This window comes from Salmo salar, chromosome 10, assembly GCF_965601325.2.
Source record: "Salmo salar chromosome 10, fSalSal1, whole genome shotgun sequence".
NCBI classification, from domain to species: Eukaryota; Metazoa; Chordata; class Actinopteri; order Salmoniformes; family Salmonidae; genus Salmo; species Salmo salar.
Window position 1 is genome coordinate 15,019,755 of NC_138300.1, and position 27,025 is coordinate 15,046,779.

Sequence of the window (27,025 nt, forward strand, 5' to 3'; positions counted from 1 at the left end):
CGTGGTGGCTGGTGGAGCCTAGGGCAGTTCTCAGCTGCAGGGCTGTGTGTGTGAGAGGCAGATTGACTTGGCAGAGGGTTGAACGAGGGCTAAAATCTGTCCACACACACACACAAACCACTGTCCCCATTTCAGCTCCAGTACATTGTCACTGTAGCATGTGGTGAGCCATGGACCAGTCTGTGAGTACACAACAAGACTCACCCAGCTTGAAAATGGGAAAGGGGCCCCTATGATTGACATATTGCCTTTTTAAATTGGATCTGTAATAAAGCTAGCCTCATGGGTGAATAATGTGATGGATTTTATGTTTTTAGATCACTTTGAGATTATATTAATTTTGGTCGTTATTTTTCAATGCTTTTGCTAATTAAAAAAAAAAAAAAGTACTTTCTATCATACAGATCGTGTTTGCCAGTGGCATCATGCAAAAAATGGCCTGTTTACTTATCATTAAATTTGCACACTTTCCCCATCCCTCTTTTGCTGTTATACAAGCTGTCCACGAGTTGGCATCTGCCCTTTGAACTGTACCTCCATCTCCTGTGTTTTAATGGACACGTCACCGCAGTAGCCCACAGCAAAACCACAAAACCCAACTACGTGCCTATATAAATGTATACGCCTAACTACATGCCAATAACCAAACTTCATCCATCCACTTTTCCATTTCCTCCCCACAGCTTCGTCGTCACCAACGGCATCAGCTCCCACAGCGGCTCCCTGCACTTCACCATAGAACACAGTGACCGGATCCCGCCGTCCCTCAACCGCAATACCGGCCTCCAACTGACAGAGGGAGCGGTGAAGTCCATCACACCAGACCACCTGGAGCTCACCGACCCAGATACTGCTGTGGGGAACCTGACCTATGCCCTCACCCAGCCCCCGCAGTACGGCAAGCTGCTCCTCAAGGGGTACCCACTGACATTACCCCGTTTTACCCAGACTGATATCAACAACATGGACCTGGCTTACCAGCACTACCAGGGCAGCCTGGCCCAGATTGACAGATTTAGTCTGATGCCGTCTGATGGTACTAACAGAGGATACCTGGAGTATGGACAGTTGAAGGAGGAGCCGCTGGTCTTCACAATACAGGTGGGCTTTACTGATTTTTATACTTCACCAAATCTTGTATGCCAGGGACGTATTCTGATATTTTTTTAACTTATTGGTCTTTTGACCAATCAGATCAGCTCTGAAAAAGATCTGATTTGACTGGTCAAAAGACCAATTAGTAAAAAAAAATTTTTTAAAAGGTTGAATTGGGTTGCCTGTGTGAATATAAGCGCTGATCTCGGACCAGTTAAGCCTTTTAGATCATTATTATACAGTGCTCCCTCCCTCACTCCAGTCCCGAACTGCTTTAATCAACTCTTAATTTTCCCCTAAAATCTTCTCATTTTGATTTCCTTTTTGTCTGTGTACTGTAACTCAGCTTTTAGCTGTGAATGTGTACAAGCTGAAATAAACCTTGCTATAATATACACTGAGTGTACAAAACATTAGGAACACTTTCCATGAGATAGTCTGACCAGGTGAAAGCTACTTATTAATGTCACTTGTAAAATCCACTTCAGTCAGTGTAGATGAAGGGGAGGAGACAGGTTATAGAAGGATTTTTAAGCCGTGAGACAATTGATACATGGATTGTGTATGTGTACCATTCAGAGGGTGAATGGGCAAGACAAAACATTTAAGTGCCTTTTGAATGGGGTATGGTAGTAGGTGCCAGGCTCACCAGTTTGAGTGGGTCAAGAACTGCAAAGCTGCTGAGTTTTTCACACTCAACAGTTTCCCCTGTGTATCAAGAACGGTTCACCACCCAAAGGACATCCAGAAAACTTGACACAACTGTGCATTGGAGTCAACATGGCCAGCATTCCTGTGGAATGCTTTTTACTCCTCGTAGAGTCCATGCCCCGATGAATTGAGGCTGTTCTGAGGGCAAAAGGGGGTGCAACTCAATATTAGGAAAGTGTTCTTAGTGTTTTTGTACACTCAGTGTATATGGACATGAAGGACCTGATCCTAGATCAGCATTCCTACTCGTAGACGCGTTGGGAATATGAACCCAGGCTTCTAAGCATACAGTGTCACCAAACATACAGTACACAGATGTACTAAACGTTTGCGGCTTTCATTTGCAACGGAAATAAAGTATAAAAGGGAGAGCAAAATGTTGGGGAAATAAAGTGATGAAAAGATGAATAATATCCAAACTATCAATCATGTATTTTCTTCTTCCCACAAGCAAGGATTTCACCGTGAGCTATCTTCATAGTGGTATTCACTCAGACAGGGAGAGGGGAGAGAGTTAACCCAGGCCTCCCTACAGTATTGCATACTAAACTGTCAGCCTGCCGGGCTGTTGTGGCCAGGTGGATGAGGCTGCTGCTGTGACACTGTGTTCCTTGTGCCTCCCCTCTCCTGTGGCCCACCACGCACTCACATATTCTACAGCTGAAAACGGTCAGCCAGGCGGATAACCTACTGGCCAGCCCACCCTGCCCTGGGCCTCGGTGGGGGTGGTCATAGGCAGGCACAGGTGAGGCAGCCTGGCCAGCAAATGTCCCCTTCGGTCTAGCGGGACTCTCTGTCTGTCACTTGGCTAGAGCCGCGCTACGCCACTGTGAGCTAAACAACGTGGGTCCGCTCCTCTCAATGCTCAACCTCTGGCCCCATTAAGACTGTACTATGCATTCAGTACAGTGGCACTAGCATCATAAATAATATCTACAACAGACCTCCCAAGTGGAGGACCTCCGAGGCTATAGTACAGGTAGTGCATGATAACAACTTGTGTAAATAACTATCACTTATATCCTTAATTAATATATTAGCCCTTATTTCTCTATAATTCTTCTCTGTACGCAATCAGAGAGGACTTTATTTGGGCCAAACATGTCCATTTTTTCCGTCTGATGTTTTATAAAAAAATAACGTACCAGAATACAATACGCTTCTTTTTTGTAATTGCATCTATGAAGACTTGCTGTCTCCTACAGTGGAATTAAAATACTCAACGACCAACGTTTCTTATGTCATGAGACATAATCAGAGCACCCTCTTCTGGCCTATTGATAGAAGTGCGGGTGACAGTACATTTACTGTGGTCACTATCACTGGTCATGGAGAACCACACGGTGTGCAGGTTATTGTTCCAGCCCACCTCTAACACACTTGATTCAACTAACCAGCTGATCACCAAGACCTTGATCAGTTTAATCAGTTGTTTTTGTTAGTGCTGGGCAGGAACAAAAGCCTGCGCAACATCTAGGTCTCCAGGACCAGTATTGGCTGAAAAGATTTGGCATGGGCCCTCAGATCCTCAAAAAGTTCTACAGCTGCACCATTTAGAGCACCTTGACTGGCTGTATCACTGCTTGGTGTGGCAACTGCTCGGCATCTGACCGCAAGGAGCTACAGAGGGCAGTGTGTACGGCCCAGTACATCACCCAGTACATCCTGCCATCCAGGACCTCTATACCAGGCGTGTCAGAGGAAGGCCCTAGAAATTGTCAAAGACTCCAGCCACCCAAGTCATAGACTGTTCTCTCTGCTAATGAGCACGATCTTGTCCACCTCTAGGTGGAGCATGTAGACAGGAATCCCCCCAGCCTGGTGACCAAGAGGATCCCCAGTACAGTGGAGAACCTCTCAGGGGGACCAGGGGACAAGCAAGGCATCTACATCACGTCACGTGACCTCCAGGCCTCTGACCCCGACAGTCCCGCCCAGGAACTGGAGTTCACCATCACACGGCCGCCTCGCTTCGGCTACCTAGAGAACTCCCTCACCGGTAGCTCCTTTTCTTTGAATTGTATCAACTTTATAGATAAACAGAGGGGAAATTAGATGAATTATTTACATTTTTGGTGATAAAATGTTTTTTTTTACTTTGGGGGGTAGGTATGTTGAGTGAGAGGTGGTAGGTTTTGAGGATATTGTATGTTCAGTGAAATATCTAGATTGTACCTTCAAGAAAGGGTTATAGTACATGTTACAATCTGTGGATACAAAACAAGTCTTGGTGCCATTTGAAAGTACAGTACCTTACATGAAATGAGCTGCAGTAGTAGTGAATACATCAGGGTTATAGTAAAGTGTTCTGTAGTCCATGTGTGCACTGTGCAGTGTAGTGACAGCTTTTTCTCTGTTCTTTGCGTTTGCCTAGGGGCGTACATCAAAGGACGCTTCACCCAGAGGGATTTGGAGCAGCGCGCCGTGCTCTATGTCATCCCCACCGACATGGAGGTGACAGGGGACAGCTTTGAGTTCCGTGTCACTGACCCCGCGGGAAACACCATGCTGCCTGAAATGTAGGTTTTATTCCATTGGTACATACAGTATTACCTCAACTACCTCGCACTCCTGCACATTGACTCAGTACCGGTACTTCGTGTATATAGCCTCGTTATTTTATTGCGATATAATAAAAATAATTTAAAAAATATATATATATTTTCATACTTTTTAATTCTGCATTGTTGGGAAAGGGCTGGTAAGTAAGCAGTTCACGATCCAAAAAAGGTTGAGAGACACTGCTTTATACTACATAGATGAATTTGGAGGTGAGCACTTTCTGTGCACAGTTATAGTGGGTACAATAGACCGATTCACGCACAGCTTAGAATCTTCCCAAATGTCATGACTGATACCATATATAAAAAAATAACCTGTTCCCAGATCTGTATGTACTGCATGTCAATGGTATGACAATGATAGTCAGAGTTGGCTAAAGCACATACAGATGGGACCAGGGTAAAATAAAGAGGAGTCTAGCCACGCTTGACCTCTCATGTTCACTCTTGACCGCACCTGTGGCCTGTCTCACAGACTGCAGCTGACGTGGTCTCGGGTGGAGCTGTCGGCTACGTGTTACCGGGTGTGTGAGAACGCAGGCATGCTGCAGGTGCAGCTGACGCGCAGTGGGAAAAGCATGGACCCAGCCTACATTGCTATTCAGGTACAGTAGAGTGGTGTCCTGAACACAACTCACACCAGTCAACTGAACAGCCGAGCTGTGGACTAGAGCAGCTAGGGTCAAGGGTTAACAATCCTACTCACTCATATTGAATTGACCTTGTAAAACAATGTCTGGCGGTAAAGTTGTGTAAGTTGAATTGAATGGGACTTGAATCTAAGTCTAAGAATGTCAACCCCTCTTTCTCTGTTTTCAGGTGGAAGATGGTACTGCCAAGGTGGGGAAAGATTTCACCCACAGCACGGCCAGTCTGATCCAGTTCGATCCAGGTCTGTGATGATCCACATCAAAGGGTGGCCAACCCTGCTCGTGTGTGTGTGTGTGTGTGTGTGTGTGTGTGTGTGTGTGTGTGTGTGTGGTGGGGGGGGGGGGGGGGGGGGGGGGGGGGTAGTTGATATACCTATAATAATGTTATTAGTTGATATAGCTACCTCCTCTTCACTCTCCCTGTATGACTGATTAGGAGTCAACGTGAAAACCTGGAACATTTACCTGAAAGACGACGGCCTGGAAGAAAACCATGAGACGTTCACCGTGATTCTGAATGGCCCCAAGAACACTGTTCTGGGTCAGAGGAACTCAGCCAGTGTGGAGATAGTGGATCCTAGAGGAGGCGAGTTAAGAATGATTCAGTGATTGGTTATATAATACAGTAGGCTGAGGGCTGCGTTCTGATGCTCTGTACTCTGTCTTGCTGTAAGCCTTCCTAGGCAGCAGAGGGTGCATGTTGCCTATGGTTAATTGGAACATTTGATATACTGATGCAGAGTGATGTTTAAATGTCATACGTGTGTGATGTCTGGGTTTCGAGCGTGGGGCGTCTGCGTGCCACAAGACTTTGTGACAAGGAGGCCCTACCTGAATATGCCCAATAAGTACACACATTTGTCATTTTCTGTTTCCTCTCTCTTGTTGTACTTTACTGGACATAACCCAGGGTCATGTTCATTAAGCACCGAACGGAAGAAAGCAAACTGAAACAGGAAGGAACTACGTGGAATTGTCCAATAAGAAACGCTCATTTTTATTTTCCACTGCAAAACAGTTTGAAATGTTTTCCGTTGTGTGCCCTAATGAACATGACCCTGGTTTCGCTGTCGCTCTGTCTCGCATTCTCTCGCTACAGGAATGTGCGACCCAGAGGACCTGAGGGTTGAGGAAGATGAAAAAAGAGTACCTTCAACCGCTCACGTCCCCCAGTCCCCACAGCTAGAGGAGCACGTCACTGACATTGAAACAGACCTGCTGTGGGAGAGCCGCCCCCATCCACCAAGGGGGGACGTGCCCAACCGGAGGCCCTTCCTTGACTATGGGGATGGAGAGGGGGAGCCCCAGGACCAGGCCCAGGCTACTCAGTTTCACAGCCAGGCCACCAGACAACTCAGACTGCAGGGCAGCAGCAACAGTAATAGCAACAGTCGCACGGTGAGCCTCTGAGTTTCACCAAGTACTTGATTGGAGCCCAGCACAACAATTACTATCAACAACACAATGTTGACTTTAGCATTTATTTTTTGAGAAACTGATGTGAAACTTTGGAGGTTTTTTGATATTCAAATGATGTCTGCGGAAGAGAGTTGTCGAAGCCAGACATAAACTTGCCATTTACTATTGATTGGTTGTAGAATTTCTCCTGAAGGGAATATGTCAAATTCAACATAGTGGTTTTATGAATAGTGCCAGCATCTATACTGCATGTTAGCTATGTCTCTCCTCTGTGATTCTAGGTCCTACATTCAGGTGTCAAGAGAAAGAGTGAAGAGAAAGTCTGGACGGTAAGACTTTTCCATATACTGTAAACCTCAGAACTTTGGAAGGATAGAGGTCAGTCGACTCCTGATAAGTGTACTCGCTACCTAAGTGCAATATACCTTTCCAGTCCAAATGTCTGAACATTGATTTGATTTTCTCATGATAACGGCGTGCTCTGGTTTAGTTCTCATTGCCACAACAGGGTCAAACTGTTGCATTTATCAGGAGTTGACTGTATTTATGTGTCACATTTTATTGTGTCCCCACTCTCCACTAGTTCCATGCACTCACCCCACTGAGACTAGAGGAAATTAGGCTGCCGATTCCAGAGCCCATCCCCCAGGTGCACCCGGACCTCCAGGTGATCCCCATCTGGAGCTGGTCTGGCCACAGGGAGTTCCTCCATGAGGTGAGGGTGGGGGATGCCCCCCAGGATGATGCCCCTGTACCCTCGCACAAACAACACAGGGCTGGTCGCCAGCGCAAGGTGAGGGCATTGTTTTAACTAAAGGGGGGCTAGGGGGGTTGGGTGCAATGTTCCCTCTAAGCTGCGCGTGAGCTCGCAGTAGCCTCGAGACTGCCGTGCAGCTCCCCAGGACTGCTGCGCAGAAATATTAGCCCACAGAGAGAACCACGAGATTGAACTTCACTCAACTTTCTAGAGCAGTGGTCACCCAACCTGGTCGATCGTATTTCAAGGCATTCCTAGTCGATCGCCAAACATTTCTGTAAAAAAAACAACGATAAAGCATTGTGTTCCTATTTTTTTACAATTTTTCTCAGGCTGCTGGTGGTAGGTGCACCCGATTCAGCTGCCCTGGCCCTGCGAACCGGATATGTGAACGGTTGCCATTTTGAACCATTTAATGTGTCTGAAGGTACAAACTCTTCCTTCGCGGAGGACCCCAGAGAGCAAATCAAGTGCACTTTACGTTTACCGCTGGCCAATCGTATGGCTCAGATGACTGTGTCTGCAGTAAAGTAGCAGGCATAAAAGAAAGCTACAGCGAAGTTGATACTGTGAGATTTCAAAACGTTTAAAACCATGACTAGAGAGAGACTGTCAACAAATACAGCAATGAACTGCTGTTTTTATGATTGAGTTCATGTTTAAGTTCTTACTCAGCACTGTCAACACTTTGTATTCAACACTTTTATAAGCCATAAAATGTGCTTTCTTCCTATTTCCACTCAGCGCTGCAGCAAGCAATGCAGCAGTAGTGAATGAGTAGGAAAGTGTATCTATAGGCTTGTGTTGTTATTATTAGCGGCTTGGGTCTTTTTTTAATATCGAGGAATATTTCACTTTCTCTGTTCATGTGAGTAACGACATGAATTTGTGCATGAGCCAAAAATAATGCGGTGCGGCTCGAGTTTTGCCATCAGCTGGAAGACTGTGCCCCTTTTTGGTCAGTGTCAGTGGAGGAAAGGGAGAGCGGAGGGACGTTGAGAGGCGGACCCTCAGTCTGCTGCTCTCTCCCTCCGCTGAGACTGACCATCAGATGCAGGCACCATCAGCCCAGTAAAATAAAAAGCTAATGATTTAAATGTATGCTCACTCAGCCGTGCTTCACAAGTAATACAATAACGGATCTATTACTAGTGTAATCATATAGCCTACCTCAAATTTGAAATATATATATTGTTAAATGGCCCGAACAACAATGCATTGGCAGGGAAATTCATGTAAATCCAATGTGCGGTAATAGCGTATTGGCAGTGGTGTGTATTCATGGATGCCAAGGGAAGCCAGGCTTTCCAATTTTTTTTACCAACAATTACTTATTTTTTAACATTAAATAATTTCTTTCATCTCTCTGTTTCATCATTTTCCTTCAATTCGCAAGAGGCTGAATGTATCTCACAGGAGAAAGCATCCGAGTGAGTGAAACAGCGCCCCCTCTGTCTCTCTAAGTGTAGGCCATCTATCTGATGCTGTCTGGTCCAAATGAGTATGACATTGCTGCCGCTCCTAGCATTGAACGCAAGGGAAGCCAGTGAGCATCTGGCCTCCCTTGACAAAAAAAAGTATGCAAAATGAGCCAATCAGCATTGAGCTAAACTAAGCGAGCTCAACTGGGGAATGGTCCTGGCCCACCTAAAAAAAAGTGTCAAGGGAAGCCAGCTTGGATTTGGCGATTCTCCCATCAAATCCTATTGAGAGCATACGTCATTGACAGAAAAACTTGAATTGTTGCATCTTGTTGTAGCTATTGTCTCTTTCCTAAATTAGCCATGGATGGAGATAGGGATTTGGACTCATGGTTTTACTTAATTCTCCGTACTGGACAATGATTACAATGTCGATTCTGATCCAACCATTAATTCATACACTGAGAGGATGGAAGTTTAATATGTAGCTAGATGTAGAAGGCTAATGTTAAATAGCTAACGTTGCCTATGAATGGAAGTTAGGCTAGAGAGCAAACATTTTAACCAGGTAGCCTAGCACAACAAAAAATAAAAGTGTGTACTGTATGAGTGATAGACCATTTCATCAACATGAAAGAGAGGAGGATGGCATTGGCTTTTCTCTACAAGTAGGGTGAGTCAACATGTTTTTCTACTTGCACGAATGCGCACACACACACGCACACAGAAGTCAGAACCTGGACAGCCACATAATATTTAGCTTACGTTGATTGGACTAAATTGTTTTTGGTATCTTTTAGTTGTCACTGTATTAGACTAAGCAGAGGTGATTTGATAATGTTGAAATGGTGCTGGAATAGTGGAGGCAGCTCCTGTTGTCTTTGGGACTTGCGGTAACCCTCTGTGGTTTTAAATCAATAGCTGTTTAGGGGTCCAAACATGTCGGAAACATTAACTTGCTTGACCATTCTGTTACATGCAATATGCTTTGTGGACTTCACTGGACAGAGGTTGATATCCGGTTTTGTGATAAAACAAAGGTGTGGTTGAATGTTTTCTGCCACTGTGTCTTCTTATTGTTTCGGCCTTTAGGCCTAAATATCACGGTCGCAAAGCATATGAATTAACAGATTTTTAGAGCAAACAATGCAATTATCACAACACAGGTTGTAATATGGCTTTTTTTGGCAGGGTGGATGGCTTGGCTTCCCCAGTAATTTTACCCACGCACCACTACTGATAGATGGATAGACGGCGCCGGAGGAGATGGCTGCCGTTTTACGGGCTCCTAACCTATTGTGTGTGTTTTTCCGCGTTATTTGGAACTTATTTTGTACATAATGTTTCTGCCACCGTCTCTTATGACTGAAAAGAGCTTCTGGATGTCAGGATAGCGATTACTAACCTCGTACTGGACGAAGATTTTTTTTCTAACAAGTCGGGAAGCTAGAAATTTACTTCAGACACCCGACAAGACCCAAATCCCATCATTCGCATGAAGAAGAGATGGAGATATCGGGGACGTAGGTCGGGGTGCCCTGTAAGGATCCGACTGCGAGTGAGTAATCCCCCTCTACCATCAGTCCTATTAGCCAACGTGCAATCATTGGATAATAAAATGGATGAGTTCCGATCAAGACTATCGTACCAACCGGACATTAAAAACTGTAATATCTTATGTTTCACAGAGTCATGGCTGAACGATGACATGAATAGCATACAGCTGGCTGGGTTTTCGGTGAATCAGCAAGATAGAACAGCTGCCTCCGGTAAGACAAGGGGTGGCGGTCTGTGTCTATTTCTAAATAACAGCTGGTGCACAAAATCAAATATTAAGGAAGTCTCGAGGTAAGCTGTATCCCACAGTATCTCATGATAAGCTGTAGACCACACTATTTACTAAGAGAGTTTTCATCTATATTTTTCGTAGCTATATATATACCACCACAAACTGATGCTGGCACTAAAGCGGCACTCAACGAGCTGTATAAGGCCATATGCAAACAAGAAAATGATCATCCAGAGGCGGCACTCCTGGTGGCCGGGGACTTTAATGCAGGAAAACTTAAATCCATTTTACCTCATTTCTACCAGCATGTTAAATGTGCAACCAGAGGGGGAAAAAAACGCTAGACCACCTTTACTCCACACTCAGAGATGCGTACAAAGCTCTCCTTCACCCTCCATTTGGCAAATCTGACCATAACTCTATCCTCCTGATTCCTACTTACAAGCAAAAACTAAAGCAGGAAGTACCATTGACTTGCTCAATAAGGAAGTGGTCAGATGACGCAGGTGCTAAGCCACAGGACTGTTTTGCTAGCACAGATTGGAATATGTTCTGGGATTCTTCCGATGGCATTGAGGAGTACACCACATCAGTCACTGACTTCATCAATAAGTGCATGTCGTCCTCACAGTGACCGTACGTACATACCCCAACCAGAAGCCATGGATTACAGGCAACATCCGCACTGAGCTAAAGGGTAGAGTTGCCGATTTCAAGGAGCGAAACTCTAACCCGGACGCTTATAAGAAATCCCCTATGCCCTCCGACGAACCATCAAACAGGCAAAGCGTCAATACAGGACTAAGATTGAATCGTACTACACTGGCTCCAACGCTCGTCGGATGTGGCAGGGCTTGCAAACTATTATGGACTACAAAGGGAAGCACAGCCGCGAGCTGCCCAGTGACACGAGCGTACCAGACAAGCTAAACTACTTCTATGCTTGCTTCGAGGCAAATAACACTGAAGCATGCATGAGAGCATCAGCTGTTCCAGACGACTGTGTGATCACGCTCTCCGTAGCCAATGTGAGTAAGACCTTTAAACAGGTCAACATTCACAAGGCCGCAGAGCCAGAAGGATTACTAGGACGTGTACTCTGAGCATGCGCTTACCAACTGGCAAGTGTCTTCACTGACATTTTCAACCTCTCCCTGTCCGAGTCTGTAATACCAACATATTTCAAGCAGACCACCATAGTTCCTGTGCCCAAGAACACTAAGGTAACCTGCCTAAATGACTACCAACCCATAGCACTCACGTCTGTAGCCATGAAGTGCTTTGAAAAGCTGGTAATGGCTCACATCAACACCATTTTCCCAGAAACCCTGGACCCACTCCTATTTGCATACCGTACCAACGGATCCACAGATGATGAAATCTCTATTGCACTCCACACTGCCCTTTCCCACCTGGACAAAAGGAACACCTATGTGAGAATGCTATTCATTGACTACAGCTCAGCGTTCAACACCATAGTGCCCTAAAAGCTCATCAATAAACACCTCCCTCTGCAACTGGTTCCTGGACTTCCTGATGGGCCGCCCCCAGGTGCTATGGGTAGGTAACAACACATCTGCCACGCTGATCCTCAACACAGGGGCCCCTCAGGGGTGCATGCTCAGTCCCTTCCTGTACTCCCTGTTCACTCATGACTGCATGGCCAGGCACGACTCCAACACCATCATTAAGTTTGCCGATGACACAACAGTGGAAGGCCTTATCACCGACAACAATGAGACAGCCTACAGGGAGGAGATCAGAGACCTGACTGTGTGGTGCAAGGACAACAACCTCTCCCTCAACGTGATCAAGACAAAGAAGAGGATTGTGGACTACAGGAAAAGGAGGACCGAGCACGCCCCCATTCTCATCGATGGGCTGTAGTGGAGCAGGTTGAGAGCTTCAAGTTCCTTGGCGTCCACATCACCAACAAACTATCATGGTCCAAGCACACCAAGGCAGTTGTGAAGAGGGCACAACAAAACCTATTCCCCCTCAGGAGACTGAAAAGATTTGGCATGGGTCCTTAGATCCTCAAAGGGTTGTACAGCTGCACCATCAAGAGCATCCTGACGGGTTGCATCACTGCGTACGGCCCAGTACATCACCGGGGCCAAGCTTCCTGCCATCCAGGACCTCTATACCAGGCCATGTCAGAGGAAGGCCCTATAAATTGTCAAAGACTTCAGCCACCCAAGTCATAGACTGTTTTCACAGCAAGCCGTACCGGAGCGCCAAGTCTAAGTCCAAGAGGCTTCTAAATAGCTTCTACCCCCAAGCCATAAGACTCCTGAACAGCTAATCAAATGGCTACCCAGACTATTTGCATTGTCCCACCCCCACCCCTCTTTTATGCTGCTGCTGCTCTCTGTTATTATCTATGCATAGTCACTTTAATAACTCTACCTACATGTACATGTTACCACGACACCGGTGCCCACGCACATTGACTCTGTACCGGTACCCCCTGTATATAGCCCCGCTATTGTTATTTACTGTTGCTCTTTAATTATTTGAAATTCTTTCTCTCTTTCTTTTTTCTTTTTTTTTCTTAAAACTGCATTGTTGGTTAAGGTCTTGTAAGTAAGCATCTCACTGTAAGGTCTACTACACCTGTTGAATTCGGTGCATGTGACAAATAAAATTTGATTTGTTTTGAGATCATAGCAAGAGCTGCATGTAGCCACGTATGCAAAAAACCTCATATCCTTTGCTAGTTAGTGAGTTATTATCCCAGTTATAGATCGTTTGTAGTCAGTAATAGGGGAGTGATTGCTTTCTACAAGAGCACAAAACGTGTACATTTCTAGACAGCTTTTGAAAAGCGAGTCAGGTAAAGAGCTTTTCTTTGTCTTAAAGGGGCAGTGTAGAATTTTGAGACAGGCTTGAAAAAGCTAAGTAGCCAATAGGCAAAGGGTAGCATACTTTGTCTGATTCGCTGTAATAATGGTATGGGAATAATAATGCATTTTATTTTGTAAAGTGGTTTCTTGCATCAAACATCACAACAACATTTTCAGTAACCTTGTCTGAAGGACAAGTGGATAAACAGGTTAATATCAAGCCTACATTGAACACCACATATTGGCTGCTACTGTAGGCTGAATGATAGAACAGCTATTTCCATGTTAAAATGTTATGGGATGCATTTTCTCCATTGTTTTTGATGGTAGGCCACTCTGATAGGCCTACATAATGATCAGATAGCCACAGTTGCCTTCTTGGCCACTGATAAAACTGTAACTTAAAGCGGGTACAGCCTCAGTGTTCATAGTACACGCTCGCTGGAATTTGCACAGAATTTTCACAATTTTAAAGTTTGCACTCAGCAGACCTGAAATTTGGTCAGCGCCGAAAAAAATTGAGGGAACATTGGTTGGATGTTTTGGATGGAGACACACTACAACTGACTGGCAATCTCAAAGCCCAGAAGAGTCTTACTGTTATAATCAAATAAACTATTCCTATGTAGGTCAGTCTCGAGACATATTGAGTGTCTCGATCTTGTCTCGGTGTCTGATACATTTGTGCTTGGTCACAGACAGTGAGGATTCATCATTTCTTGCCGAGACCAGCGGATTGAAAAACTCATAATTATCAGCTTCCATTCAGTCAGTGTATAAAACCGCTTTGCCAGGCCAAATATGTACACTCCTTTCTAGAAACATTGAATATCTTAACAGCCTTTATATCTATTATAGACATGTTTGTGCAGTGGCGAACCTATTGGACCTAGGCCTTCAGTGTGTGACAGGTTTGTGTTTCTGAAAGGACAGCAACCGTAATACCAGCGCACTCATGTAGCAGTGAGCTTTTTCTAAAACACAAATGGCGATTGTGTAGGCTACTTTGCAGATGATTTCTCTATTGTACTACATAACTGATAAACCAAAAATTGGGTATACGAGTTATACCTGCGTATACCCTCCACTACAGCGGTATAGTGGAGGGTATACCCACTTTTTTTGTTTCAGTGGGCATTGCATATACTCAATTCTTAATCCATACTGATGCGTATAAAAGTAGTGTAGTGGATGTATTACAATTTATCAATTATGTAGTACAATAGAGAATGTTAACCCTAAGCCAACAAAAACTGAAGAGATTAAATCAGAACATCATTGAAAATAACAATGTAGTTATCATAATTTGTATATTATTATAAGAATTATTGTATAAATCCTTAGCCCTTCTCTGAAGGCTAGAAAGCCTATTGTTCCCCACTGTGTTTGGGTTAGTAATCATTTGTAGAGTGGCTCTATTTACCCTCAGTATGCATTTTTTCACTATTCTGAATGTCTAAAGAATCCATATGTTGTTCTGAAATATGAACACAGAAATACTGGACATTTTGAACTCTTATTACGGTGGTGATTTGGCAAAATTGCAATCATGGTCTTGAATTGGACACATTTTTCTTGACTCGGTCTTGGACCCCTTGTCGACCTCCCGGTCTCTGTCTTGACTCGGTCTCTCCCCCACCTCCGGCCTTGACTCAGACTTGCTTTGCTCTGGTCTTGAATCGGTCTCGAACACAACACTGTTTAGAACATCCATCCATTCATTAATTCTCTCTTTCCTTCCCTGAATGGCCCAGGCTGGGAGGTCAGTGAGCACTTCCTGCCCCACGGGTTGGAGCCACTACAGGAGGCACTGCTACGTCCTGAGCCCTGGCGTGGCCAGCTGGAGCAGTGCTCAACGGGCTTGCACCTTACTGTAAGGAGAGCTGCATTACTACTTATAGGCCCAGGTCAAAAGTAGTAAGCTACTGCTATATAAGGAATATCTTTAGTAGCCTCTAGCTATTCTGTTGGTTCTGGAGGATAGGTGATCCGCCTGTGCATTAACTAGTAATGTTCTGTTTTTAATGCTCTTTCTAAGGTTTGACAGCAATCTAACAGGTGTCCAGTCAAAAAAAGACATGGCTTGGTTATGGAAATTTGCTGGGAAACAGGCCTTTTGGATCGGTAAGGGGAACATTGCCATATTCTCTGTTCGCAAATTATCTTAAAGCAGAACACAGAGTTGTATTTTTCCTGAATACTTGTTTCATATGTTTACAGGCCTGTCAGGCAGCCCGGGACATTGGACCTGGACGGACGGCAGATCCCTGTCATTCTCCAGACTCAAGAGAGACCGAGCCCAAGAGCAGCAGCCCGAGAGTGCTGCCTCTAGATCCACATGTGTGTTAGCCCAAAGCCAGAAAACATGGACACCCATGACCTGCACCACGGCACCAGAACGCAGATACATTTGCTCATCGCCAGCACAGAATCACTGAAGAGGAATGTGGATTACCACACTTAAAGGGCAATACCAACACAAATATTGGCAATATTTTATTTGGGGTAGTGTGCTATAGATGTTTAACTACAGTAACTAAGCACAAGCTGAATCATTGATAGCGTCAGCTGGTTTTCCAGGGTGGTTGAAGGATACATGGCAAACCTACTAGTTATTGCATGTCGACAGAGAGTTTATTCATCATCTGAGAATCAAAAATATCACCTGTAAAGGACTATCCAAATAAAGTGAGACCCAAATATACTATGGAGTTATTTTATGGAGGAAAATGTCAATATAACTACATTACCCTTCAGACAAAAGATAAGCCATAAGTGGGTGCTATTCTAGGGGGTGGGTGGGGTTAGGAACTCAATTACTGCAGTACTACATTGTACTACGTTGTACTTCAGTTCAAACACCGAAAGGTTTCAGTTCTAAAAAAAAGATGGTCTCTGACATTATTTACAGTTTACCTTGAAGCTGCTCTGTAAATTTGTTCATAATAAAAACCTTGAATCTTCTAAAATGTGTTTTCACCATTGCTACTATTCTAACATACTCTGTGCATTCATGTGCATTACTGTTGCATTCCAAGCTTGTTTTGATGCATTCCAAACTGATTTCGAAATGAATGCAAATGTTTTAGAAGACTGTTGTGTTGTGATTTGGAACATTTATGGATTTAATTAAAATGCTTAAACCACTTGATTAACAAAAAAAGACAAACATTTAGGCATATCCATATAGTTATATGGACCTTTCTCATTTACTGTTTGACACACACAGAACAGGTCCTCGGAACGATTAAGTTGATAGTGTTTCTTCACGGCGCTTTATTTATGTGCGACAACGAGGGAAATATGGCGGCGGCCATGGTGCAAATGTCTTGTTTGTACCGTGGCATGCTAGCGGTCAGGGCAACTGGAATACGACCGTTCATCCCAGGTCTGGTGCCTTCGCATTTTAGAGCATTTTCTGTGAAGAAAGAGCCGGAACTGGAAGACAATCCATATTATAATAAATATCAGGAAAAGATAAAGAAACTACGAAAGTAAGCGCAAAGTCAAACGCTAGCAAAGATTAGTTAGCACCAGGCTAATATGCTAGCTAGTTTGGTGTACAACTCCAACTGATGTTTGTCACTGGATAATGAACAGGGAAATGAAATACCCAGGTGTAACAACCATGGGTAAGACCTGGTGACCGCTAAGTATTGCCTACTGTGTTAACTAGCTATATATATATATATATATGTAATGTAACGGTATGTATGTACAGTTGAAGTCGGAAGTTTACATACACCTTAGCCAAATACATTTAAACTCAGTTTTTCACAATTCATGACATTTAATCCTAGTAAGAATTCAGTTAGGAATCACTTTATTTTAAGAATGTGAAATGTCAGAATAATAGTAGAGAGAATTATTTATTTCAGCTTTTATTTCTTTCGTCACATTCCCAGTGGGTCAGAAGTTTACATACACTCAATTAGTATTTGGTAGCATTGACCCAAGTTAAACAATTTTAAAGGCAAACGTTTCAGGTAGTCTTCCAAAATCTTCCCACAATAAGTTGGGTGAATTTTGGCCCATTCCTCCTGACAGAGCTGGTGTAACTGAGTCAGGTTTATAGGTTTATAGCCTCCTTGCTCACACACGCCTTTTCAGTTCTGCCCACAAATGTTCTATGGGATTGAGGTCAGAGCTTTGTGATGGCCACTCCAGTACCTTGACTTTGTTGTCCTTAAGCCATTTTGCCACAACTTTAGAAGTATGCTTGGGGTCATTGTCCATTTGGAAGACCCATTTGAGATCAAGCTTTAACTTCCTGACTGATGTCTTGAGATGTTGCTTCAATATATTCCTGCCTCATGATGCCATCTATTTTGTGAAATGCACCAGTCCCTCCTGCATTAAAGAACCCCCACAACATGATGCTGCCACCCCCATGCTTCACGGTTGGGATGGTGTTCATCGGCTTGCAAGCATCCCCCTTTTTCCTCCAAACATAACGATGGTCATTATGGTCAAACAGTTCTATTTTTGTTTCATCAGACCAGAGGACATTTCTCCAAAAAGTACGATCTTTGTCCCCATGTGCAGTTGCAAACCGTGGTCTGGCTTTTTTTATGGCGGTTTTGGAGCAGTGGCTTCTTCCTTGCTGAGCGGCCTTTCAGGTTGTGTCGATATAGGACTCATTTTACTGTGGATATAGATACTTTTGTACCTGTTTCCTCCAGCATCTTCACAAGGTCCTTTGCTGTTGTTCTGGGATTGATTTGCACTTTTCGCACCAAAGTACGTTCATCTCTAGGAGACAGAACACGTCTCCTTCCTGAGCGGTATGACGGCTGCGTGGTCCCATGGTGTTTATACTTGCGTACTATTTTTTTGTACAGATGAACGTGGTACCTTCGGCATTTGGAAGTTGCTCCCAAGGATGAACCAGACTTGTGGAGGTCTACAATTTTTTTTCTGAGGTCTTGGCTGATTTCTTTTGATTTTCCCATGATGTCAAGCAAAGAGACACTGAGTTTGAAGGTCGGCCTTGAAATACAACCACAAGTACACCCCCAATTGACTCAAATGATGTCAATTAGCCTATCAGAAACTTCTAAAGCCATGACATCATTTTCTGGAGTTTTCCAAGCTGTTTAAAGGCACAGTCAACTTAGTGTATGTAAACTTCTGACCCACTGGAATTGTGATACAGTGAATTATAAGTGAAATAATTGCTGGCCAATCAGATTGCTCAGATGACCGAGTCTGCAGTAACGTAGCAGGCATAAAAGAAAGCTACGGCAAAATGTATACTGTGAGATTTCAAATCCATGACTAGAGAGAGACTGTCCACGAATACATCAAAGAGCTGCTGTTTTTATTAGTGAGTTCATGTTTAAGTTCTTACTCCGCACTGTCAACACTGTATGAAATGTGCTTTCTTCCTATTTCCACTCAGCGCTGCAGCAAACAGTGCAGCAGTAGTGAATGAGTAGGAAAGTGTATCTATAGGCTTGTGTTGTTATTATTAGCGGCTTGGGTCTTTTTTTAATATCGAGGAATATTTCACTTTCTCTGTTCATGTGAGTAACGACATGAATTTGTGCATGAGGCAGAAATAATGCGGTGCGACTCGAGTTTTGCCATCAGCTGGAAGACTGTGTCCCTTTTTGGTCAGTGTCAGTGGAGGAAAGGGAGAGCGGAGGGACGTTGAGAGACGGACCCTCAGTCTGCTGCTCTCCCTCCGCTGAGACTGACCATCAGATGCAGGCACCATCAGCCCAGTAAAATAAAAAGCAAATGATTTAAATGTATGCTCACTCAGCCGTGCTTCACAAGTAATACAATAACGGATCTATTACTAGTGTAATCATATAGCCTACCTCAAATTTTGAAATATATATTTTTTAAATGTCCCGAACAACAATGCATTGGCAGGTAAATTCAAGCAAAGCCAGTATGCGGTGATAATGTGTTGGGCCTATAGCTTACTGCACAAACCTCATTGCTACAGTACTGTTTTTAATTGGTTAATGTTGCATAGGCTAACATTTTTTAAGCCATGTTAATAAAAAATCAGGGCGGTAGATCTCGGCATGCATTTTGACTCCGAAAGTGATCTTGACTCAGAAAAGGTTGGTGACCACTGCTCTAGGCTGACCTTTAGCTCTCAAACTCTAGGTGGCATTTTGCCGCCCTACAGTTTAACCATTAGCTTCGCCCACGACAACCTCATGTGAACTATAATCCCGACGCTGTATTTTTCAATTATCATTGCTCGCAAACGCATGGCCCTTATCTTTGATTAGAAAGAAAGAATCCTTCAAAGAAACAAATATACACTTGATGTAGCCGTTTTCCACAGATCCATCCAGCTACGGCCTTCACCGTCCAAACCCGGACGACGCTGGGCCAATTGTGCGCCGCCCTATGTGACTCCCAATCACGGCCGGTTGTGATACAGCCTGGAATCGAACCAAGGTGTCTGTAGTAACGCCTAAAGCACCGAGATGCAGTTCCTTAGACCGCTGCACCACTCGGGAGCCCTTGCCTCCAAACTACACTTCCGCTACACTTCCTGAGTTAGGCTTGTACACAGGTGTTCGGAGCATGATAGATAGTGACTGAGCACAGGTGGTCGCATCTTGTCTTATGTAAACAAGCGCTGTTACATGAAGATCGATATAAGCGTGTGGGAACTCTAACCCTTACCCTATCAACGTGTGTATCAATTTAACTTTTTTGTTTTTTGAAAATGTATTTCCAACTGACATGAAAGATAAGGTCCTTATTGCTTCCAAAACCGTACCGCAACCATGCGTGTCAATGTTCAGATTGAGCGTCTGGGCTCTTAACAAAACACCCCCGTACAGAAGACTCCTTCGTTCAATGACTCTTATGAGTAATGGATCTGCGTCATGATCACGGGCTAGGCTGACCTGTACCTTAGTTCAGAATTTAAACATTTCCTAACCAGAAGTTATTTCATATTTTTTTTTTAGTGCCAAACCTCAGGAGTTCAATGCTCGGCTCGAGAAGCGGATTGAAGTCAAGAGGGAGCCTCTTGGACACTCTAAACAAGGAGACTTTGTCAAAGTCATGGAGCAGGAGGTAAGTTAACACAACATTTTGTTGGGTGTAATCATAATGCTTAAACATGGTCTGTTAGGCTACCCACCGTTGCTTTGGGGTGCGTGCATCCTCTCCCCTGTTGTAGGAATCTTTACGCTGAAAGACTGCGAGCCCATAGATGTAGCTTTGACAGCCTTCGTGCCAATATGCACTACACCAATGGAGGGAAACACTGTTTGATTGTCTCCAATTTGATATGCAACAAATCTTACCTTATTTGCAGTTGGAGAAGCGTGACAAGCAGGCTGATGGTTCAGGCAGATTCACTAAAGACAAGGTGAAAATGAACATGCTGTCCTCGATAGCGTTGTAAATTGCTGAAGAGAATGTGGAACGGCATTGATTGATACTATTGACATTATTGGATTGCATTTGTATACATCTTTTCACAAGGTTTACGAGCCCATTACTTGTTACCCATGTATGAGGGTAACTCACCCCGTACACCTGGGTGATCCCATTTACTTCTTTTTTGTTTTTGCACAGACCCTAGGATCTATCCTCAACTTGGACTTGATCCGGGATAATTCAGGAGAAGAAATTGCAGAGGTACATATTTTACATATTTGGAGATTAAATGTCATATCTAGGTAAAGAACCGTGTTATTTTTCATGTTGTCATAAGAGGAATGAAACATGTTTAACTTTCATTCTCTGTTTTCAGCTGTGGAGGCAGTATTATGCCACAAAAGACACCATCAGTGCTGTCATACCAGTAAGTTTGCTATTTTGTCAGAAAACACTTTTGCCAGTAATTTGACTTGCTTGGCTTAACTAATGTTTTCTGATAATTGCATAATTATTCCTACATTTTAGGCTCACATTTTTGAAGTCATTTTCAACCGAGCTAAGTCGAACCCTGCGGTAAGAATCTCACTGCTCAGTGTCTATTACAACTGTGCTGTAATATGTCAAAATATTTGATGATAATAAAGTGTGTTTGCAATGACATTGCGAACAAATAAATTCTTTGCCAATTTGTCTGGCGTAATGACTAAAGTCAGAGCAGATGTGATTGTAACATGTAATAAAGACCACTTGGTGGGAGTATTGCTCTACTAAAGAATGGTACGCTCCAGCTTCAACTAGTTCAGTGCTTCATGCTAACCACAACCTGAATGATGTATGACTAATAGAACAACAGTGAATTGAGATATGATTGAGTCCCTGCATTTTATAATTTTTTAGATGTTATACTCTTGAGTACAATTGGAACTCTTGTTGGTTGATGGTCGCAAAGCAGAATGATGGTAATTTAATGTCAGATAGTTTAGTAAAGAAACAGTTGAAAATAGACAGCAGTGATGATGATTACAATCTGTGACTCCCCTGTCTCCAGTTCCTGTATGCGTTACCCCAGAAGGAGGGCTATGAGTTCTTCCTGGGCCAGTGGTCGGACCACGAGCTCCATTTCACCTCCCTCATCAATGTCCAGGTATTATTCCCATAAAAGTTCAATGATCAATCCATCATCACTTATCCAAACGAAACCATAGATAAAATACATAGCAGATGATAAAAACCTATCTAAAATATAGGGATGGGCACAATTATTAGAATATTCAAATATCCAAATGGATGTTAATATTCAATTACTTGGGAGAGTATTCATTTCTGAGAAATAAATGTGCGTATTTTTTTGTGGGGGGGGGAAATGCTTTGTCTAAAATGTAATAAAAGTATTTTTCTGACTTTGCTACATAGCCTACAAGGATAAACCATTACATGACTATGTTTATAAAACAGTTGTGACCGTATTTATGAGCATACAGAAGACGCACTGGCATCCTACAACCGAGGTAAAGTTGGTTTTACATTCAACAGACATTCGCCAAAAGCCATTACAAATGTAAAAATCAATAACTAATTCAATGTTTTTCACAGAATCATCAAACTAGGTATGATTTATTCTATAAATGTCTAGCATACTTTTAGAACATTTGTTTTGAATACAAATTCCGGTTTTGATTTTATAGAAATACATCCAATCTATAAAATGCCTATTAAAGCGGTATAAATCAATAACTAATTCACCGTTTGTCACAGAAACTTCAAACTACAGTTGAAGTCGGAAGTTTACATACACTTAGGTTGGAGTCATTAAAACATGTTTTTCAACTACTCCACAAATTTCTTCTTAACAAACTATAGTTTTGGCAAGTCGGTTAGGACACAAGTAATTTTTTCAACAATTGTTTACAGACAGATTATTTCACTTATAATTCACTGTATCACAATTCCAGTGGGTCAGAAGTTTACATACACTAAGTTGACTGTGCCTTTAAACAGCTTGGAAAATTCCAGAAAGTGATGTCATGGCTTTAGAAGCTTCTGATAGGCTAATTGACATAATTTGAGTCAATTGGGGGTGTACTTGTGGATGTATTTCAAGGCCTACCTTCAAACTCAGTGCCTCTTTGCTTGACATCATGGGAAAATCAAAAAGAAATCAGCCAAGACCCCAGAAAACAATTGTAGACCTCCACAAGTCTGGTTCATCCTTGGGAGCAACTTCCAAACGCCGAAGGTACCACGTTCATCTGTACAAACAATAGTACGCAAGTATAAACACCATGGGACCACGCAGCCGTCATACCGCTCAGGAAGGAGACGTCTCCTAGAGATGAACGTACTTTGGTGCGAAAAGTGCAAATCAACCTTGTGAAGATGCTGGAGGAAACAGGTACAAAAGTATCTGTATCCACAGTAAAACGAGTCCTATATCGACATAACCTGAAAGGCCACTCAGCACGGAAGAAACCACAGCTCCAAAACCGCCATAAAAAAGCCAGACTACGATTTGCAACTGCACATGGGGACAAAGATCGTACTTTTTGGACAAATGTCCTCTGGTCTGATGAAACGAATAGAACTGTTTGGCCATAATGACCATCATTATGTTTGGAGGAAAAAGGGGGAGGCTTGCAAGCCAAAGAACACCATCCCAACCGTGAAGCAGCATCATGTTGTGGGAGTGCTTTGCTGCAGGAGGGACTGGTGCACTTCACAAAATACATGGCATCATAAGGAAGGAAAATTATGTGGATATATTTAAGCAACATCTCAAGACATCAGTCAGGAAGTTAAAGCTTGGTCGCAAATGGATCTTCCAAATGGACAATGACCCCCAAGCATACTTCCAAAGTTGTAGAAAAATGGCTTAAGGACAACAAAGTCAAGGTATTGGAGGGCCATCACAAAGCCCTGACCTCAATCCTATAGAAAATGTGTGGGCAGAACTGAAAAAGCATGTGCGAGCAAGGAGGACTACAAACCTGACTCAGTTACACCAGCTCTGTCGGGAGGAATGGGTCAAAATTCACCAAACTTATTGTGGAAGGCTACCCAAAACGTTTGACCCAAGTTAAACAATTTAAAGGCAATGCTACCAAATACTAATTGAGCGTATGTAAACTTCTGACCCACTGGGAATGTGATGAAAGAAATAAAAGCTGAAATAAATCATTCTCTCTACTATTATTCTGACAAAAAAAACATGAAACTAGGACATTAAAACACTGGCAGAATTTTCATCCACATCCATTCACTTAAAATATGTATTTTAAAGTATAAATACCCTTCTAAGACCACTGTCTTTCTGGACATTTTAAATAGGTTTGCAAATAGTTCTTTCTGCAAGTGAATTGAAAGGGATGCGTTAATATCTATGTAGGTGATGTAGTTTCCGCACTGGTATAATGTGTGGTAGTTGCACACCTCCCTGCTGAATTATGTAGAGCTGATTTGGGCCAGTTTATTTTTTTTTTTCATGATCTTTTGTGAAAAACTAAATGTTCACATAGGCTTTGTGCTAGCAGTTTAAGAGAGAAAGAGAGCAAATAGCATAGGGACAGCCTAGTTGAAGTCCTAGTTTTTAATGGTTAGTGCCAGTAGATTGCAGAGGGGTTCCCATACAGTTCAGAGACAAATCATAATGTATACATTAAGCCCAGATACAAAACATGTACCGCCCACTTCTTGTGTTATTGTTAGCCACCCTCTGGGATCTTTCAAAACCCATGCTATATATATAGCATGGGTTTTGAAAGATCCCAGAGGGTGGCTAACAATAACACAAGTGGACGGTACATGTTTTGTATCTGGGCTAAAAACACACAGTATATACACAGTATATACGTACACTACCGTTTTAAAGGTTTGGGGTCACTTAGAAATGTCCTTGTTTTTGAAAGAAAAGCAATTTTTTGGTCCATCAAAATAACATCGAATTGATCAGAAATACACTGTAGACATTAATGTTGTAAATGACTATTGTAGCTGGAAACGGCTGATTTTTAATGGAATATCTACATAGGCGTACAGAGGCCCATTATCAGCAACCATCACTCCTGTGTTCCAATGGCATGTTGTTAGCTAATCCAAGTTTATAATTTTAAAAGGCTAATTGATCATTAGAAACCCCCCTGGAATTTTCACTCAAAATAAAAGTTGTAAAAGTATGCTGGACTTTTATAGAATAAATCATACGAAGTTTGATGTTTCTGTGACAAACAGTGAATTAGTTATTGATTTATACTGCTTTAAATGGCATCTTATAGATTCTGTATTTATATCTAATCTAAACTAGAATCTTTATTCAAAACAAAGGTTGTATAAGTATGCTAGACATTTATAGAATAAACCATATCTATGTTTATGTTTCTGTGACAATCGATGAATTAGTTATTGATTTTTACCATTTTAAATGGCTTCTGGCGAATGTCTGAATGTGTGAATATAAAACCAACTTTACCTCGGTTAACCTACACACGGTTCACCCTTGTTGTTATTGTCAGTCAATCAAAGCTTTAAAACACATGTATTTTGACTATCCGGATATCCGAAAGTAATAAAAATCATGATATTCAAATAGATAGTATAGATCAGGACTCTCAACCCTGTTCCTGGAGAGCTACCGTCTTGTAGGTTTTCACTCCAACCCTAATCTAACACACCTGATTCTAATAATTAGCTGGTTGATAAGCTGAACCTGGTTAGTTACAACTGGGGTTGGAGTTAAAACCTACAGGATGGTAGCTCTCCAGCGACTGGGTTGGAGACCCCTGATATTGATGATATACTACTATATTGTATAACACATGATGTTTTCCTGACCCTCTCCACAGACCATGGGAGAGCACGCCCCCAGTCAGTTGATCCTCTACCACTACTCAGACTTGCAGAAGGATAAGGGTGTAGTGCTCATGACTGCTGAGATGGATCCTAAGTTTATGGTAAGTTGGTTTTTAATAAGCCATCGTACATGATGCAATACAGTTCCACTTGATCATAAAGATGTTGAAGTCAGTGTTTGAAATCAGCAGCAGAAGAATCCAATTATGCATATGCTTCACATGCAACTTAACCGTTACCCATACAGTCTAGTCAGATGTGTATACAAACAGCACATGAATAAATTATACCAACAACTGTGCTGGGTGAGATGGTAATTGGTCAAGTATTTGGACTGTCGATTCCAATGTCATTTTACCTATGGTATTTTGTTTGCTTATTACACAGTAGTCATCATATATAGCTTAGCTATTTGTTGTGGTCTAAGTAGAGGAAAGCTTTTAACGAAACACTATTTTTCAGACCGTACATCTGGCTCAGTGCTTGGCCAATCAGGTGCAGCTGTTCTACGGAACCCAGCGGCAGGAGACCTTCCGATTGGTGGAGACCTTTAACCACAAACCAGCCGACTTCAAACACATGGCAGTGATCGCTGAGTTGGAACAGAGCGGCATCAGTCCTGCACTCACCTCTGGAAACTAGATCTAAGAGTTGTCGGATGGTAAAATGACGCTCCAATTCACCACAGGATTGGAATCGCCAGGGGACGTGGTCATTCATTTGGAGCCTCTTCTTGCGTTTGCAGGGGATAATGGATGAAGTCTGTTGCTTGGGACTTATGACCTGGTTGAGCAGATTCATCAGTCAAAATGTATGCTAAATTCCTGGGCATAGATGATGTAATGAATCAATGTTGTTTAATCTTATCAAAGCCTTAAATGTTCTTCCTCACTGTGCCCCTGTCAATCTTACAGTTGCACTTGACAGTAGTCTCATCTTCCATTTTTAGAGCCTGGGTTACGTCCCAAAGGGCACCCTATTCCCTAAAGAGTGCATTGCATTTGACCAGAGCCCTATGAGCCCAGGTCAAGGGTAGTGCACTAAAAAACAGATTAGGGTGCCATTTGGGATGCTATCCCAGTGTTTTGTGTTTTCCCATGATATATGCTTGATATTTTTGTGTACAATAACTGCAGGAATTTTGCTTTCAAAACATAAGGAAGTGTACAATGAGATTGTGTACATAGTTATCTAGCTTTGTGGTTGATGGATGAACTGTGTAATACAGTAAAAAAAACAATTTGCCTCCTTTCTTTTATTATACTGGTACTACATGGTTACATAGTTGTTACTTGAGCGATCACATGTTATTCACCTGTTGCGCTCTTTATACCTTGTAATAAATTAGAGGTATTGACAATGCCATACTGTTCAAGCGGGGTATTCATAACATGATTTTCTGGTTGTGTGTACTTTGCACAATCAACCTAAACAACATTGTGAAGTGATTTACTGCAACTCAGACCAGTATAAATGTATAGCTATATTTTCACTGGTAGTCTGCCTATTTCATGGATGAGTCATGTAGGCTAATATAATCAACACTGCAAATTCCTGTATTGCCGTTCT

At 42.7% G+C, this 27,025-nt stretch overlaps 2 protein-coding genes across 2 annotated transcripts in view; both read left to right on the top strand.

Annotated features, from left to right (window-relative positions):
* frem1b (Fras1 related extracellular matrix 1b) overlaps window positions 1-16,218 on the top strand; it is a 56,727-nt gene extending 40,509 nt beyond the window's left edge. The window contains exons 26-37 of the mRNA XM_045687368.2: window positions 684-1,101; window positions 3,595-3,805; window positions 4,181-4,325; window positions 4,843-4,972; window positions 5,187-5,259; window positions 5,454-5,603; window positions 6,117-6,415; window positions 6,718-6,765; window positions 7,020-7,229; window positions 15,004-15,122; window positions 15,288-15,373; window positions 15,470-16,218. Of these exons, the coding sequence (XP_045543324.2) occupies window positions 684-1,101; window positions 3,595-3,805; window positions 4,181-4,325; window positions 4,843-4,972; window positions 5,187-5,259; window positions 5,454-5,603; window positions 6,117-6,415; window positions 6,718-6,765; window positions 7,020-7,229; window positions 15,004-15,122; window positions 15,288-15,373; window positions 15,470-15,687 (2,107 nt within the window). The 3' untranslated portion in view covers window positions 15,688-16,218. The remainder of the gene's footprint in view (window positions 1-683; window positions 1,102-3,594; window positions 3,806-4,180; window positions 4,326-4,842; window positions 4,973-5,186; window positions 5,260-5,453; window positions 5,604-6,116; window positions 6,416-6,717; window positions 6,766-7,019; window positions 7,230-15,003; window positions 15,123-15,287; window positions 15,374-15,469) is intronic.
* A 299-nt stretch (window positions 16,219-16,517) lies between these two features.
* Window positions 16,518-26,696, top strand: atpaf1 (ATP synthase mitochondrial F1 complex assembly factor 1). Its single transcript, XM_014215963.3, has 9 exons — window positions 16,518-16,743; window positions 20,194-20,302; window positions 20,547-20,600; window positions 20,810-20,872; window positions 20,988-21,038; window positions 21,140-21,187; window positions 21,663-21,758; window positions 25,450-25,557; window positions 25,919-26,696. Exons 1-9 carry the CDS (start codon window positions 16,532-16,534, stop codon window positions 26,096-26,098), a joined length of 921 nt encoding a protein of 306 aa, XP_014071438.1. The 5' UTR covers window positions 16,518-16,531; the 3' UTR covers window positions 26,099-26,696.
* Window positions 26,697-27,025: the final 329 nt, after the last annotated feature.